At 40.3% G+C, this 18,821-nt stretch overlaps 1 protein-coding gene across 1 annotated transcript in view; it reads left to right on the forward strand.

Annotated features, from left to right (window-relative positions):
* The window catches only part of SLC28A3 (solute carrier family 28 (concentrative nucleoside transporter), member 3), a 43,146-nt gene that overhangs the window by 12,666 nt on the left and 11,659 nt on the right, over positions 1 to 18,821 (forward strand). Inside the window, exons 4-11 of the mRNA XM_009695661.1 lie at positions 3,005 to 3,096; positions 4,482 to 4,671; positions 6,703 to 6,847; positions 8,492 to 8,605; positions 10,081 to 10,158; positions 16,406 to 16,486; positions 17,561 to 17,641; positions 18,684 to 18,809. Coding sequence (XP_009693963.1) covers positions 3,005 to 3,096; positions 4,482 to 4,671; positions 6,703 to 6,847; positions 8,492 to 8,605; positions 10,081 to 10,158; positions 16,406 to 16,486; positions 17,561 to 17,641; positions 18,684 to 18,809 — 907 coding nt within the window. The remainder of the gene's footprint in view (positions 1 to 3,004; positions 3,097 to 4,481; positions 4,672 to 6,702; positions 6,848 to 8,491; positions 8,606 to 10,080; positions 10,159 to 16,405; positions 16,487 to 17,560; positions 17,642 to 18,683; positions 18,810 to 18,821) is intronic.

Genomic DNA, 18,821 nt, shown 5'->3' on the forward strand with positions numbered 1-18,821 from the left:
CTTTCTGTCAGCAGATTCTAGCAGCTCACTTACTGTGTATCTCAAATAGGAGTTTGTCTTACCCAAATTGGACTACTTGGAAGGATCTCATGCCTGTACAAACAATACATTTATATACAGAAAGAGTTGTGAAGTTTTTAATTATGCTTTCGAGTTGTATATACAAAAATAGTTGTGAAGATTTTAGTGATGCTTTCAAGTTGTATGTACAGAACGTAAAAAATTGTTAATATGATCAGGTTTGCTGATGGCATTGTATTAAAATACTGCTTCAAAATTCTAGCAAAAGCATTTATAAGTCACTTAAACATTCTCTCGTTTCTCTTCTATGTTCTCTAGAGATTTGTCATTCCTTTAGCAGTACATAACATGAAACACTTTCTTGTTTAAAACATTTAGAGTCCCGTCTAGCAAAAAGAAGAGCTGAGGCTTGATAGATAAACATCCAGTTTTGATAAGCGTCTCCAGTGGCAGGTATCCACCTTTACCCAGAAGTGAGCTAACTGCACAGGCAAGTGTTGGCATGCAAATGGCTGTACAAGGTTAGTGGGGTCTCTCCCACTCAAGCCTGGGCCCACAGGAGTCACTCAACAAGAGGCATCTCTGCACAGAGTTGGGGCAGAGAGGAAGCCTGTATGTTTTTCATTCATTCTTGTTTATTTGTACCCCCACGGAGAGCTGAGGGATAAATAAGGTTTAATTCACAGGGCTTACTGTTCCTGAGGTCCCCTTGTGCTTCCATCAGCAGCAGGTACCATTGCTTCGGGCAGTGAAAACTCCTTGTAGGCTGGGACCTGAAGAGCACTTTGCTTTATTCTGATAACATTCAGGCTATGGCTTGTTCTGTGCTCTCCGGTTTTGTACTTGGTTTTGTACTTTGTCTAGGTTTATTTTTATGTTGAGCATCTGACAAGGGCAATGGTATCTCTACCAAGTTATTTTTTGTATAGCTCCTAAAAGCAGGCACTAATGTGATCTAATGTCTTCCTTGTATCTGCTCAAAAGTGGCATTCACAAAGTGAGCCTCCATTTTGAATGTGTCCATCGATTTCTTTCAAAGGGTAGTACTGAATAGCCTGTGGTCTAAGACACAACCCCTTTGAAAACTCAGTCTGTTGATAATAAGGATTCACTACATGTGCAAGGTGTTAACATTCACTTATAGACTACAGGCAGACCAGAAAAAGGAGATCTAAGTTGCAAAATGCAAGCAAGAATAGTTTTGGCATATACAAATATTTCACATTAAAGTTCTCCTTTAAAAGGTCTTAAGTGATATCTGATTTTTCAAAATCTTTGGTTATCTGAAAGTCATATAGAATCAGCTTTCAGAAAATAATGTTTCCATAGTAAATTAACCAGATTTCATAAGGAAGATTTTTTTTTCTGCCACCTTTCAGAACAGAGCTGCATATTTATGACATATATGCCTAAACAATTAAGATATCTGGCTACTAAAATGATAACCACTTAAATTAAAATAACAAGAGAGAGAGATGTTACAGCAAAGAAGAGATTACAAGGAATTGTGATCTTAAAATAACAATTTTAAATCCCAAAGGACTCATAAGTAGCAGTAAAAGATAGTGGATAATATTTTTTCCTTTTTTGTTTGATGGATGAACTATAAATTTGATAATCTAACTCTGACTTATTCATGCATCTGTCTCTCATTTCTCTTTTTCTTTCTTTTCCTGTTACATCTAATCTCTCTGCTCAGATTGGGTAGATAACCTAATGTTCTTACAAGTACAAAAAAAAAAGGGCCATGATTTGCGAGGCCACAGGCATTACCAGAACTGAAACTGAAATATCAAAAGCGATCAAGATTTCTCAGAGACCCTGTTCCTCTTTATACTGGTGAAGGAGTATGTTCTTGCTCTGCGGTTCTGAGTACTGATATGAATTAAGTTAATATTCTTTGTTTCTCAAATTTCTTTTAAATTAATCAATTTCTTTTAGTGTAGAAAAGAAGGGTATTCATGCTGAATTTTGGTGTGCGTCCAACTCAAGCTGCATCTAGTTTCCAAACGAGTACAGTCTGGATAATTAGCATCTCTTAAGTATAATGTTGCCTTTATAGACTATAGGGTGTGAGGCATTGCTTTAGAGAGACAAGAGTTATAGCTATGGTTTCTTTTTCAGCTTGCACAATATGAGGGTGTTTATTTAGCTATAGCTTTTGTAACTGAAGTACGTCCTCATCACTGGCGTACTTAACATTGGAAATCTGTGTTGAATTAACTCCCTTAAATGCTATTTCCCTAAATTTCAGCACCTCTCATGAAATGACTCTGTGTTACCCTTAGTGAGATGAGAAAAGAATAAAAGTGAAGTATATTATACTTGGAAGAACAGATACTAGAATTGGACACTCAAATATAACAAGGCATTTTAGCTTCCATGAACTGATGAGTATTAGATGAAAAGTTAATGTAAGTAACAACCACATTTTCAAATATCCAGGAACATCTATGCACACTGTAATAAGGTTTTAGATGGATATTGGTTATTTTATGCACACAAATGCAGCCTTAGGCCTTCACAACTATAGCAACATTACTGCTCCACATAGCAATGCTGAGCTGGCTGTATTAATCTTTGTGAGTCTAGTAATGGGCACTGAGTCTTTAACTACTTACCCAGTTTGCACTAGCCTTGCTAACAGACCTCCTCATAGAAGAGCTGTACTTCAGAGGCTAGCAGAACTGGCCTGCTAACCTTGGTCCATTAGATAGTTGACAGATTGGCCCGTTAGATACCTGCCAGATCTTCTTTTTCACTTGTCCAACATCAAACTAAAGAATTCACCTCCCAAAAGCTCTGCAGATGTCAGCATGATTTTCTTTTGCACTTTGGGATCCAAATCTAATCCTTACCAAGTGCAGCATACTCCAGTTGAGAAATTTTGATCAATTTAACCTGATCTTCCTGTGCAAATTACTCTTCTTTTGTATCTACAGCTTAAGTTTCTGTTCTGTTTGTTTTTTTTTCATTTTCCCAGGTATTTAGAAAAGAAATATGATAAAGTCTATGAATTTTGCAAGAAACATAAAACCAGAATTCACTATGTGGTCTACGGAATTTTAATAACAGGTACAGTATATTACACCCAGGATTGTTGAAGTCTTATTTATTTACCTATATGAAATTATAGATTCTGCTGTGTTCTTCCTGACACAAAAACTCTTGACTGTCTTGAAGAATGCATTTGAACGGAGGTGAAGGTGAGTTTAGGCACAGACTAAGCTCCAGATCGCAGAACCTCTGCTCATTCCGAAATTTAACAAAAGCACAGATCTTGCTACACTGCTCCTCCAGCATGTTTCAACTCTGACTAGCAATTACATTTGGGATAAAAGGGTGGTTCAGTCTTTGTGTCTACTCCATTACCAGGCCCCTCCAAAAGGCCCATTAAATTACAGTTTTAGGAACTTGCCCAAAACCATGAAATCACATTAAAAAGACTCAGCCATCAACTTGGACTGAACTTAAGTGAGCAGGCTAGAAATGAAAGTTTTCTATTCTGACCCTTATCACTTGATGTCTGCAGCAAATGTTTGCTAGAGGAAATGTATTTTGAGTCAGCATGCACTGCAAAGTCATTCAGTTATTCTTTTTTGTCCCTTTCCTAATTCGCTGGTAGGTTGGTTGGTTTCCTTCCACTTCACTAAATTTCTTTTTGAGATCCTCCTATTTGAACACTGAGAACACATAGCCCTAAAATATGTCTATGTGATAGGCATTAGCATACCATAAAATGGCTATAAAAGGGCCGCTTGCATGGTGAATATCCTGCCCTCCTAGCATCAGCTCTTCTTGCTTTGTCATAGTACAGACATATCCTGGCTGAGGAAAGCAAGTGAGTTCTAAGGATATGTTGGGGTTTCATATGTTAATTCCGTAAAAAACAACTTGCCTTACAAAAATCAGTAGTTCTCCTTTATTTGCCATAGACAAAATCAGATGATTATTTACAAGAACTGAACATTTCATTGGCCGGCACGTATTCGCAATGAACCTGCCAAATGACAAATCACTTAGAATCATAGAATCATTATGGTTGAAAGAGACTTCAGAGATCATCAAGTCCAACCGTATACCTGATGCCACCATGCCCGCTAAACCCACTAACCCATATCTTGAAGCGCCACATCTAAATGTTTTTTGAACACCTCCAGGGATGGTGACTCCACTACCTCCCTGGGGAGCCCATTCCAATGCTTAATGACTCTAACAGTCTTGGCCAAAGCATATAACCTGCTACGACACAATGAAAACCGCCTTTCATATCAATGAGAATATCATAAGTAACAATGCTATCTATGAAAACAAAAGTTTTCAGTGTTTAGGCTAAGAGTCAGAAAAGCGCTTAAAAGATAAACACAGGCCTGACTTTAACCATGTCCTTTAAATTTAGATTAAAATTCTGTTTTTAAAAAGACCAACCTAACTGACATGTATTCTTGCTTCTGTGACAGCATACTTGGCAGTACTTATTGCAGCCTGCAGTTTGAATTTTTCGAGAGCCTTTCCACTCTTTATCATCACTGTCCTAGTCATCTTCTTCATCTGCTGGGATTTTTTAATAGCTAAGTATGAAGACAGAATTGCTGCATTCTTTTCCCCTGCAAGAAGCTATCTGGAGAAACAGTGGTTTTGGATGAAATGGTAAATATTAATTATTTCCTATTTATGCACAAGGACAAAGCATTAGTCAATTTACCCCTATAGCTTTATTTTAACTTACACCCCATAAGCACAGGGACATGGATCAACCATACAAATTGCAGTAAGATCAAAGAATACATACAGAATAATTCAGAATACTTCAATGTTTTCCAGTTTATAGATGTCAGGCACACCTTTAAGATTGCAGTACAGTAGCTAGGTATGAAAAATCTTGACAAAAAGTATTAGAAAATTCCTCAAATTGAGATAGAACAAGTTTGTGGTTGCAGGAGAACATGTTCACAGAAGTTCAGATGTGTTGTAGCCTTCTGCATTCATTCTGCAAGCCAGAAAGTGCCTCATTGTCACTTCTTCAGAAAACTGTGAGATTCATAAAAACTATAACTCTAACGTATGCAAACTGCTAAAGACGGAAGTGTGTTATCTAGACACTACTTGTTCACATATCCCCATAGCAATTTTTGCTTTACCTTCAGGAATCAAAACATGCCAGGCAAATTTAGTGTCATAATAAGATCATACAACCTTATTTGGGATGGTAGACATTCATCTAGCAGATAAATGGTAGATAGTTACATCTGGTAGATGCTTATTCCAAGTATTCCTGAGCAGTTATTGGGAATATCTAAGTTATTCCTGGGAAAATGTGGAGCCAAAGGAGGCTTGTAGACCAAAGAAAAGACCAAATGAAATCTCATTAAAAAGGAAAAGGAAATTGGCCAGCTGCCTTCTATCTCAGCTGGATTTCCTTCTATCTGAAAGAGGAAGAGCTCTAAGTAGGGGTCATTCTGGTTTCAGGAAAATGTCCCAACTTATTCTTAAGTTTTTGAAATGTTTTTACCATGGGAGTAGAAATTTCTAAGAAAGACACTGTAAAGATTGTGGTCCTTCTGCTCAGTAGCCACATTAGAGAGCAATCACACACAGGCACCTCCATTAGACAATCTGGCAGCCTCTTTGGGGGAAGGAGCAAACAGAATAGGAGATCCCTGCTGAGGAGATGGAACAAACCGGGGCAATAAGTGCTTTATTACCTGGGCTGCAATCCTTAAATTGTACATACCACAGATTAAATATTTAATGTAGGTCACAGATTCCTCCAAGAGACAGAAGGTCTTTCAGGCATAGAAAGTGTTCTTTAGCATTGCAGTGCCAAGCCATTTTGTGGAGTTGGCCAGCAATGGTTTTGATCCAGGTCTAGAAATGGAGTTTAGGTATCTAGGTACCACTGAAATCAGCAGAAGCTAAACGACTGATAGACACATGTAACATGAGAGTACTGATTCTATGTTTAGTTTTCCCCTCTCTAAATGGGTTGATGTATTTCCTTGCCTCTCAGGCTGTTGTTGTGATAATTACCTTCAGTATACAAGCTGAACACAGTTCTGTGGTAGTGGGGACCACAGAAACACTGAACACAGATGTACACATGGCTCTTGTCATTGTTTCTGAGACAGCTAAAACTGTTGTGATTAAAAGTTTTTTCTTTTGTGATTAAAAGATTTTTCTAAACAGATTACAGCTGGTTACAAAGAAGTAAGCAGTTTATAACTCGCTCCCCAATAGTGTGTGTTTCATTGGCTCACCAGTTAAACGGCACAGTGTAGTTTATAAAAACCACAGCCTATCTTGGCCAGAGCTGAGAAAAGTTTCAATAAAGAAGACAGGAAAGGAAAAGGAGGATAAGTGAAACAGGAGGATGTTTTCTTAACTTCATTTAATAGAAGTAACACCCAGACAAGAGTCACTCATGCGTTATTGGGTTTCCCCCATGTTCTGACTTTGGGGACATGCTTGGAGGACATTTCTTCTGGGTGTCACCAAGGGATGTTGTTGTCAGAGTTGCGTCAGCAACGACAGGTTCCTGCTTGTGTAGAGCTACATGTTTCAGCTTAATACATTGCTTAGAGAGTTCATTCACAGACAGAGATGCAAATGTTGTGGGGAGGGGAAGGAATATCTCGTCTTCTTCAGGATGTCATGCTTGACACCTTTTTTTTTTTTTCCTAGGGTGTTGTGTGCAGCCCTTATTATAACCATCATCTGCTGGCTCGCCTTTGACACAGCAAAACGGGGATCCCACCAGCTGATCTCCTTTGGTGGGCTTGTGATGTATGTTCTCATGATGTTTATCTTTTCCAAATATCCAACCAGAGTAAGTATTTAGTCCATGTTGGATCTTTTGGGGGTTTTTTGTTCAATGTCTCAAAAGCTAATCCCCTACCCTAGCACCAAGTTCAGTAAGAGTAGCTGAAAACCCATGAATGAGAGTTTAGGCTTGCCAAAACCTGGTGATGTATTTCATTTCTGAGGAAAGTAATTTTTCTCTGACATCTTGGGGAGAATGTGTGGGACTGTACCAGCATCTAGCTCTCACTATTTTGGGGGACCACTGCCCATCCTTTGTTCCAGCCCTGATGCAGATTGGAACACATTTGCTCCTGGAGCATCAGTGCAAACTGAGGCAGGCCTGCTCCACACTTTCCACCCACAGGAGGCTCACCACAGTCCTCAGGACATCACAGGCACTTATTTGAGGACACTGTCATCACATCAACACAAATCGCATGGAACTGGAGACGTGCTTCCCATGTAGCTCTTAATCCCTCACAAGTTTGATTCCCACTGCAAATGCAGCAGTCAAGGCCAAGCTGACGTCCTCATTTTTCACTAACCCACTTGGCTTGTCAATGCCTTTTATTTTAATTTTCCAGCTGAGATGTCCACTCTGTACTGCTGTGATATTACAAAGGGGTTACTTCAGCCACTAGAACTCCCACCTCAGCTTTTACCTCTGTGTGCACGCCTAGTATACAGTGCATGCTTTCATCAGTCATATATTAATCTGTTGTCCAGTTCACCAAGTTTCACCAACACGTTTTCATCACGCCTGCGTCAGTGCTGAGACTTTCTTAACAGAAAAGTCCCCTCAGTAGGGACTAATGGACCTGCCGCTCCCCATTCTCTGCAACTACTACTGTCTCCAACTGAGGTGAAAACTCATGTACTCCACATGCTTTGTGCTTTCCCATGGGTCCTCTTTACACCTAATGGGCTTGTGTTATTCAAATACCATCTGATTAAATCAGAGAGTGCCATCTCAGCTTTTTGCCTTGCAAATAATCAGGTTCCATTTTCACAAAACAGATGTTTTCTGAGGCAGCAGGGCAGAAATCTGCAGTGTAGTGAAGAGGGACTGGTCACAGGCAGCCACAGTTTTTCCTACAACTGCCTTTATGTTATATGAATCGCAGTATCTAACTGCGAGTAGTTCTCAAGTGTCAAAGCTCTTTAAAGCTGGGAAACAGAAACAGAGTTGACATTGCCCAAGCACACAAAAAAACCTGTAGCAAAATCTCCTTATTCCCAGTCCAGATATGTGAAGAATCTGCATGCTTGGTTACTTTTTTTTGATGTTTCCATTTCAGTATTTTTAAAAAAATAAATATTCATGCCTGCTGCCTTCATGTTTGTCTATTTTACCTATAAGCTGTGGCACAGGAAGAACTCTCTCTCCTTTTCCTACTACTTCATTACTTGCAGTCTGTGATGGTGCAGTGGGCATGTCCACACTTACCTAGCCAGGCTTTCAGCACCCAGCTCAGATGGAGACATCCGCATTGCAGAGCTCTCAAATTAGGAGAGGTGATTCACACTTCAAGTACCCTACAACCTGATTTGGCAGCTGTTCCTATCCTGCAGTATAGTCACACAATCCCCTTACGTTATTTTAACAAACATCTAAAGTAAATTATTTATTTAAATAACAAGTAGTTTCTTTATTTTTCTGTTCATCTAGGTTGCTTGGAGACCAGTATTTTCAGGAATAGGAATGCAGTTTATTCTTGGGCTTCTTATTCTGAGGACCAAAGTGGGATTTGATGTGTTTAACTGGATAGGCGTTCAGATCCAGGTAAGCTACTGGGCAAAAAATTTATTTTTTATATCCTTTTCTGTCTTGAGACTCTTAGATAACGGCCAGGCAGTTCAAGGGTCTGTTTGCCCCTGGATGTTTCTCCCTCTTGAGAAAAACTGAGTTCTCAGAAAGGTAATTGACTTCATGAATTCAGCCTTCTCATTTCTTTTTAGTGCAGTTAATACAAGACCATGCGGGACAGGCTTGTGAGTAATGGCCAGAGTGACTCTGTTGCTATACTGTCCTTGGGCTGAAATTATAACTTGCACCCTCCAAACACAAAACTGCTGCTGTGACAGCGCACTCAGAGAAACTCTTAGACCTGACCCAACTCCAAAGCATCCTTGCAATAAACCTGATACGCTGAAAAACCTTGGAATTTAGCAAGGCAGAACCACTGCTGTCTTCAGAGTAGCCATAGTCCTGGCCCCAGGGCCATTTCATAGTTCTCATGACATAAGAAAATCAATTCAACTACAGGTGGCAAAATACACAGCCGTGATCAGCGAACAATCTCTAGAAAGAGACAGGATCTCTCCATAGGTGCTCCTGATGGCAGTCTACAGTTACTAAGTTTTTTTTAAAAGTTCATTACTGCGAAGTAATAAATAAGAGAAATTCAAAACGTAGATCAGAGAGTACCCACTGAAGGACATTCGGACTTTTCACCCCAGGGATACTATTCACACAGCTGTTCTTCACAGTACAGATAATTAAGCGTATTTAAAACAAAGCAGTGCAGAATGTACTGTCTCTGCACGGGAGTGAAGGCACAGGTCTGACGTCTGTCTGGCTGCTAATCTGCACGCAGTGGGAGTCATCTGGGTTTTGTCACCAGGTTCTCAGTCTCCCCTTTCGTCTCCAACTGAAGCGGGTCTGGTGCCCCCTTACGTTAGCTCCGTATGGCTTATGGTCACTCCTGTCATAATTCATTGCTCTAGCTATCACATCTCCATTTTACACTGTATCATTAATTGCATGTGTTGGTATCAGGAGTATAAAAATGCAACACCATATCAGAATTAAAAAGTAGAAAATTGTTTTAAACTAGCTTTCGGCTATTCCTTTCAAAACTCATTACATTAGCCATTAAATCTGCATTTTAAACTGTATCATTTATTTTACTGATTTGCATGAGAGGGAGTATAGAAATGCACCACAGTATCAGGATTAAAAAAAAAATTCTTCTTTTAGTATGGCTTATGGCCTTCATCATGTTGAGTACTGCAGGAAAGCGTGCCCTATGCCTTGCTGTTTATCTACATATTCTGAAGCAACCTGTGCTCTTGACAGAGCAGAGAAAAGACCCGTGGTTCAGCCTGACACAGTCAGTGAAGCCTGGACCCATACAGAGCAGAGCACAAGCTCATTGGACCTCACCAGATCTCTGCAAGACAAATAGCAATATTTGCTTAGTTTTTTTGGCACGGACCCAGAGCTTATGGCTAACTTTCTGTGCTTTCTGTCCCTAGACTTTTCTGGAGTACTCTGACACAGGTGCTAAGTTTGTGTTCGGTGAGAAATACATGGATCACTTCTTTGCTTTTAAGGTAAGACAGGTTTTACATATACCATATGTGGCCGATAGAAAACAGAAAAAGGAACAGTATGGCTGGGAAATAAAATCATTGTATGTCTTCATACCTGTGCAGTCACCAGAGAAATCAGCTAAGAGGTAAACTATTCCTTGCCATGTGACACTCCGAATAGAAAATTTGGGAATGCCACATAAAGCCCTTCATTTACCGCCATACACTGAGTTAGGTTACATTTATTTAGTCTAATTATAACAACATATATTACAAGCAGACAAAACTTTGGGTTATATTTCTACAAGGAATACCTTAAAAGGCTCCTAGCAGGTCACTGAAAGAAATACTACCTTTAACCTATCTTCCCCATCTCTCCATAAGTGAAGGTGCTATACGATGCTATACTGTTCTGTCCTGAAGTGCTGAAGACCACTGCCCTGCAGACATTGCCCCTGTAGAAGTGGGAAGCCTAGATGTATACTTAGACCAGGTAGAAGAGGCAGAAGCTGCCCATGCCTAAGCAGGAAGAATTACATTACATTACTATAACATTAATAAGATCCCAGGGAGATTTCCCAGCTGTCCGTTAGGAGACTTTCTTAGGAAACTGCTGGAATACAGCATACATGCTCTGAGCTCTCTAACCTGCACCAGCATCCTGTCTGGTTTTGCTCCCACATGTATCCCATGCCATAATACCTGCTTAGGCTGGAATCAAGAACATATAAAGCAAAAAAACCCAAAACAAACCAACCAACCAGCAGAAATGTATCAGGACTTTCTCAGAGACCATTCTTCTGTCTGGTATTTCAGACACCTGACTGGGAGCTTACACACCTTATCTTCTTTTTTTTTGGGAGGTGATACTCCGATCTGGATATTCTTCACAGCTCTTTCATTATTTAAGAAAGAGGTTGCTACCTGTAAAATGTGCTGCTACAGAGAATAGTTAGAACATCTTAGAGGACGAAAAAATGAAGCATTTCAGGAAGAAATAGAATTTATTTTTTAGTTGCAGTATTTTTATACCTTTTGTTTCACTTTCCAGTCTCACCTTTACTCTATTGAGGACTCAAATAACAATTTGCGTTCGCATTTAGATATTTTAGGGGTGAAATGGTTTAATTCCCACCCCTAATGCTATTTTTCCTGTGTTTTTCCACAATGCCTTATCAATACGTTTTTTTCAAGGTGATTTTTTAATGACTCAGTGGTGCTGCAAAATACTCTGCTGACTAAAGCCATAACTAGGGACCAGACAGTCATAAGTTTGCTTCTGTGTATGCACACATCCATCAGTCTTAATCTATGGGATAAGCCATCAAAAGACATGGAATTTTTAGAAGAGGATGACAGGGACAAGTAAGTTATTTTCACACTGAAAAACAAGAGAGTAAAACCCCATGACTTGATTTTCATAGCTGCATATGACTTGGTATAGGAATATATATGGTAAACAGAGTGGCAGTCAAGTGCAACAGCAAAATATGTTCCATCTGCTTCTCCTGTAGAAAGAGATTTCTCTCTTCCAACATCAGTGAGTGACAGCCAGCCTATTCTCTCTTGAAACACTTGTCATTTATTTAGAGATTAAGATGGTGAAGAGTGCTTTTTTGTGTCTTTCAGATATTTTATGAGGTTTGCATGTAGCAATGAGCTGTCCAAATCTTGCCCCAAGATGTTTCAAAGCACCCTCTGAAAAAGAAATGTCTCAATCTCAGATCAGCTCTTGAGAGAGAGTAGAGAAGTGACAGGGTATGTCTTCACAGAAAACCGTTGGACCCCAATTATATCCATATTGCATGTTTAGCAGTATGCAGGGACACCTGTTTTCTGCTAACTTAGATGACACCTCAGTTTTCTGCTAGCTTAGATCAACACAGTTACCGGAGCAGACACATCCCTTGCATGCACCCTCCGGGTGTTCTGACCAATCCTACTACAGCCTTTGAGTGCATAGTCTTAGAAGCACTAATTAGTCATAAATACATACATTTGCATGCATAAACTGGGTTATTTTAAATGCATACTTGTGTATGCAGATGCAGAGTTTCAGAGTTCTGAAAAAAACATTTGCCCACATAAACAAGCACACCCAAGTACTGAAGTAGTTGGAAAAACCTTGTAGTACTAAGTCATCTATTCTATTGGCTGTGAAAGGCAAAGTTTGCTTAAGCAAGCAGGAAATGAGACTTCTGTTACATCAGTAGCTTCCTTTCTATGCTAGAAGGATTATGGTGCCCTGAGAAAGGCTTTGCTTTGAAGGTCAGGCTTTAGGAGTGTCTGAAACCAGGATGTTCCTTAAGCATCAATAGCAACTTCTCCTTTAAAGGAACATAAGGAAAAAGCTGAACATCAAGGCACAAATGGGAGAGGAGTTGTGAATATCCAACGATTTCAACTACCTGCCCTGCATGTAGCATAGGCAACAAGCATGATCAGGAAAGTAGCTCTTTAGTAAGGTCAAGGCATACTGCAGAATTTATAATAAATATGAAATAATCCAGTTTATAAAAAATACCAATTAAAGAATTTATTTTCTTAGAAGTTTTATTATAGAAAGCACTAACTGCAACGTTTGTAGGCCACATAAATGTAATTCTAAAGAGCGCTTTGATACCAAATCTCCATTGAAATGTTTTGGGATTTTTGAGAGTGCTTGTTAAATTTATTTATCTGTTAAAACTCGACTATTTAAAGGTAGGTAGTAGGTATCAGGAGCTATACATATTGGAGACTAAACATCCACACAAGTTTGTCCACAGAGAAAAATATAATTCTAATAGTTTAACCATGCAGCTGTGATTACACTGCAGGACCCGTCCACTCTGCCATGTGGAAACACTCCAGCCCTTTTTGAGGAGTAGGCTTCTGCTACAGCTGAGGTCCGACTGACTTCCGTGTCATACCTTATTTTGCAGTTCTCTCCCCACGTTTCTCAGAGTTGATAACTGTCTCCACCTACAGGCTGTAATGATGTGTGTATATCCAAATTAAACTAGTAAATTTTTTAATGTCAGAAGCAAGTTGGAGACAGTCTCTTTGTCACCACCTGTTCAGAGTGCCCACACCTTTGAGGCAGAGTCTTGCTCTCAGAGAATAAGGGCACTACAGCAGGAAGAGGGAACTGGGAGTCCATGAGGCAGAAGAATGAGTTTGAAGAGCTTTTTGTTCCTTATAAGCAATTTCATGCAACCAGTGCATGGTTTTTTGAAAAGAAGAAAGGGGACTCTTGACCTTTTATTTCCAAATACATTTCACATTTAACCAACAAAGGAAACACAGCCAGGTAGATCTGATGTTTCACCGTGACCTCCCCCTGCTGTGCAGATATTCCTACACACAGGGTGTGCGACAGCCCCATGGTTAGGGAGAGAAGCTGTTCTCAGACTCCTTGGATCATCCCCATGCTTCCTTTTTTCCTAACAGTCCTGCCTCCACCTGCATGTGCCTGTCCCTGCCAGTCTCTTAGCCCTCCAGACCCCTCCTCAAACACAAAGGTTTGCATGACCTGTTCCCCTCCTCACTTCCCCAGATCCTGTACCCACAGCTCCAGCAAGGCTGGGCTCCTTCCACCCTCCCCAGACTTGCTCCTAGCCCCAGCTCCCTTCACCTGTTGGGTGCTTTGCCAGGTGCCTGACCCTGGAGCACCACCAGAGCTTTCCCATCCCTTTCCCATGCCCCTGCACAGCTCTTTGTCATCGAGGTATTGCCCAGACAGGCACGCCCTGCTACCCAAAGCCGAAGACTCTCAGAGGGAGCCCTCCAACGTTATTGGTCCTGTGCCACCTACTCCCCTGGTTTTGGCACTGCAAAGAGGGGGACGGAGAGGATCGGAAGCGGAAGAAGATTTGCCTGCATCAGTTTTCCCGCTCTTGTCCCATCCGCAATGTGCAATGCCACGTGGGCGCAGCGCGAAGGCGAAGCTCCTCTTGGATCTGGTGGAGGGGAGGTGGCCACTGCATATGGACATGGGATAGAAGGAGTTTTCCTGAAGCTATTCTCTCCTCTCTCCCAAGTTTCAAAAGCACTGACTTAACACTTCAGTGTATTAACACCGTGGGGAGACTTTCTGTAACAGAGTTCTGGTTTTTTTCAGTTGAACTAGTTATTTCATGTTAACTGCTTTTCATTATGTTTGTCTTTCCAGACAATGCAATTGAATACCTGCTGCAATGCAATGTGTTGCATGTAGCAATATTTATGTTCTGCTTATTTTAGAGTAATAATTTTGCCTGTGTTTTCCACATGATTTCGTTATGCCTTTGATAAAAGCTAGTCTGGACATGACAAATCATTACAATTACTTACCTATTAAATGGTTGCTATGCTTTTCTGATGAAGACATAACAGGTACCACTTGAAGTCACTGGGGATTTAGGAGGGAGGGTTTAGTTGTAAAGTAGTCCCCAACTTCTTTATGCAATCAGGCACAAATAGTCACAACTGGAAAACAAATTCCCTGTTTCATAAAGATGAATGCTTCATCCAGAAATGCCTGCAACCACAAAAATGGATAAGCATCTTTTAAAGTTATCTGCAGTATTGTCAGAGGAATGTGCACAAGAAACAGGCCAAAGGTTACCAGCTGTCACCCAGTGTAGGCAGAACATTGTCATCTCGCTTCCTCAGCGAAAACCAAACCACAGCTCTCAAACCTCAGAGCTCTTCTCATCCATTTGAAGTGAAAGACAGGAGGACACTTGCTTACAGTTTTAACCATCCAGTACAGACAGCTGACCTTTGCCTGTCTGCCCACTGCTTCTCCAGATCCATTTTGCTACCCGCATTCTGGCGATCTGTACTTACGCCAGGGTGTGGAGTTGGCTCGGAGCCAGATGCCCCTTTGACTAGCCCATACTTAGGAACAGGGAGGAGAAATGGCAGGAGAGAAAGGGCAACGGAGAAAGGTGTTACTTTTACTGAACTAAACTTTCTGCTGTCACTGTATGGCAGACCACCGCTAAAGCATCGCTAAAAGGATCAGAGAATCAAACTGGAGAAAGCAGCCCCATAATAACTTGTTGAAGACCACAACAATATCTGTGAATTGCACTCTCTGCTTTCAGCGATAGGGTCTGATAATCTAAATCAAGTTTCCAAACCTGTATCAAAATTGCTTGTAGCACTGACTCTCCTATGGAAAGGCACAGCTTCTATTTACTGAAAAGGTGTGAACTAACAAGGTGTTTTGTTCTTTTTCATTCTTTTCCTTGCTTTTATTTATAATGCATTATGCACTCAGTTGAACACAGAAAAAAACTTCCTAGTGTTAGTAGTTCTGTTATAACTGTAACTAGCCTATCTACCTAATTTTGGACCTTCGGGGAGGATTTTTCTTCCTGTCGTATACTAACATGGAAATACTGAGATCCTGTGTATTAACATACTTGAGAGTCAACTGGTATTAGTTTTATTCAGGATGAAAACCTAACACATTTAAACCCATCAGACAGTGGGTCAGGCATTCATGCAATTCTTTTAAATTAAATGTTTAAGGAAAACATTTTTCCTTCAGCCTCCACTGAAAAAGACTTATATTCACTTCTTGTATTTAATAAGTAAACACCTGTGAATTTGTTTTTAAGCAAATTCTATGTCTGCATACAGTTACAGAGTTCTTGAATACTCCACATTGGCATTATACTCAATGCTATAAACAGAGCAGAATAAAAGAGGATTTTTCTATAGTGTGTTATTAAAATGCAGCTATACAATATGGGCTTTCTAAGGAAACTGCCTTTGATTCTGCGAAATCAGGTCAGCTGCAACCCCAATCAAAATCTCTTCGATTTCTGCTTACATAACGGTCTAAACTGTGTTTTTTAAACACAGACACAGAGAAGTTGAGCTCTGAATTCTACAGCACAGTTTCATTGTATATATTTCTGTTGACAGTTTTTGAAGTCTACAGATGTACATATCATAGTCTTTGTAAATGTCATTACCCAGTAAATGTTTAAGCTGACTTAAACATTGCTGTAAATTAATACATATCATGTTAAACCAGACAGTTTCAAAACTACTGCAGTCGTGTTAGAAAACTATGTAGATACGTGAAAAATAGCTAATTCTAGCACAAATATAAAAAATTAGTCTAGAAGGTTAAAAATTTTACAGCATAAGTATAAACTTAGTGATGAATTTTCAGTATCTTTAAGTGTATCTCCAAAAACATGAGCCTCTTTTTCAAAAATGACCTGAAGAATCAAGGAAAGCAAAACCACTGTATAAAAGTATTAATGATTTTGTGTCTCCAAATCAGGTCCTGCCAATTGTCATTTTCTTCAGCACAGTAATGTCTATGCTTTACCACATTGGATTCATGCAGTGGCTCGTTCGAAAGGTATGAATTGTTGCCAATAGATACTCATTTGCCTAGTATGGGACACTTCTTGAACACATGCAGCCAAACTGTAGCATTGGCCCTGACCAAGCTGCTCAGGGGCAGACGTATGAAAAGTAGCTGTTTATTTTTAACCTGGAAAGAGTTCCAAATGTTAGCCCTGCAAAATCCTGACTGGCATCACATAGCACACTTTCCTCCCTCCAACCTGGTTTTATTGCTAATGTCATAGTAATTGTTAGATTTGCCTGGCTAGCTTTAGCCTTCCTCAGATGCCACACTTGCTTAAATCTTCCTTTGTGCCTGCCCCTCTCCCAGCTCCTGAAGTGCAGGATGGGGTTACATCACAGACAGTGAATTTCTGCCTTCTGCTGAGTGTTTCAGTAGCAATTGCATATACCTTCCTATCACAGATCCCCAGAATAAGACCAGAGGCTGTTTCCTTACGTCATGCTCTAAGCATTCGTTTCTGTCGGGTCCTGTGTCCACTGCCCGTGTTCACTGAGATAAGAGCAAGTCCAGAGAAAGTCTGCTTCCTGCCCTGAATGCCCAATGAACTTATTATAAGAGGGAAAAAATCTTCCTGCATGGTGGCAGTTAAACCTTATTTGAAGATACTCTAAAAAAGTCCTTGGTCCTTCTCATTCACGGGATTGTTATATAAGCACCAGAAACCTCACCTAGCTGAAATAGTGTGCTAAAATTTCTACAAGCCATTTTTAGCCTTAATCTAAATTTCACATTTTTTCCCCATCATATGATCCAAGTCCTTTTGGACAGGTACATAAGTAATAAGGACACATCAAATTATCTGCTTTGATTAATTTAGTTCAACAATTTAGTGCCCAGGGGGAGCCTGGGGTACTCTCAGTTCTGTTAAATTATTCCTCCTCTGACTTATTTCAACATGCTACTATTAAATGGATGTGCCATATCTTGAAGCTGAAATTGTTAACTCAAGAAATACTGTAAGATGTCTCAGAACTCTTACGTTGACATGATTAATTCAAGAAGTGCATGGAATAGGCAGACCAATGTGTGTGTTTTTTTTTTTTCCTTTTTAAATCATTTTAGGTTGGTTGGATAATGCAGATTTGCATGGGGACAACTCCTGTCGAGTCTTTGGTAGCTGCAGGTAACATATTTGTGGGACAGGTGAGTTGGAGAATAGAAAAACATGCTAGCACAGGATTACTGAATATTGTGAAATATTGCTGCTCAGCAAGTATCTGTGTATTAAAAACCACATAATTTCATATGAACCTAGGACTCGCAGTATAGCAGGGCTGGTGACTGATTTATGGAATTCCAGTATAATTCATATGTCCGCAGCAATGCACAAGGGGGGGTGGTTTGGGAACCATATGTTTTCCCACAGAAAGTCAATCGTAAGTGTAGCTGATAGATGTCCCTTAAAAGGAGTACCAGACTACTGCAAGGTTATGAAGAAATAACAATTTCAGGGGTTTTTTTTGCAACTGAAAAGACAAATGGGATGAAAAGAGGACACATGAGGCAGGCAAAGGCAGGAGAGACAGACAATGCAGGAAACTTAAGATCCAGGGCTGGCTGTGCAAGGCCTTAGCCACAAAAGCATGGGACAGAGTCTAACAGTCCACTTTAATGGGAAATCCATTAAACCCACGCTATAGCAATGTCTCTCCTAGCCTTCAAGGCAATGTGGAAAGATCACCAAGTAGCATCCAAGCCCAGAAGCGACATTAGCATACCAGTTATTTAGCAGTGGTGAATCACACTGCTTCTTCTTGATTTAAACTAGTACCTCTGCATGACACCGCCTCCAGGATGTGCTCACACACATGCCAGGGGGGCTGGGAGCTTTAAGCTCCCCATGGTGGCTGGTGTGCATGTTTCACTTGATGCACAGGCTTACCTGTGGCTCAGACCTGTGTCTGTCCCTGGCTCTCTCAGAATTAGATTAGAATTTCTTGGCAATTTCTTTGGGCCTTTGGGGGAGACAACAAACCAGCAAGAATTGTCTTCAGACAAGATGGATGTTGATATAATTTTCCTTCTTGGGATAAAACAACTCCAACCTATTATTATTCAGAGAACTCACCTAGCGCTAAGATTAACTAGTCAAAGACACCTAAGAAAGTGTGATGCAGCCACTCATAATAAACCTCTGAGGGTTTATTAGGAAGTTCTTAATTTGGTACTTGTTTTTCACTTCCAGACAGAGTCTCCTCTCCTGGTACGGCCCTACTTGCCATACATCACCAAATCCGAACTCCATGCAGTCATGACAGCAGGATTCTCAACTATTGCTGGAAGTGTCTTAGGAGCATATATTTCTTTTGGGGTAAGACAGGGA

The sequence above is a fragment of the Cariama cristata genome, unplaced genomic scaffold (genome assembly GCF_000690535.1).
Source record: "Cariama cristata isolate BGI_N322 unplaced genomic scaffold, ASM69053v1 scaffold13052, whole genome shotgun sequence".
Taxonomy (NCBI): Eukaryota; Metazoa; Chordata; class Aves; order Cariamiformes; family Cariamidae; genus Cariama; species Cariama cristata.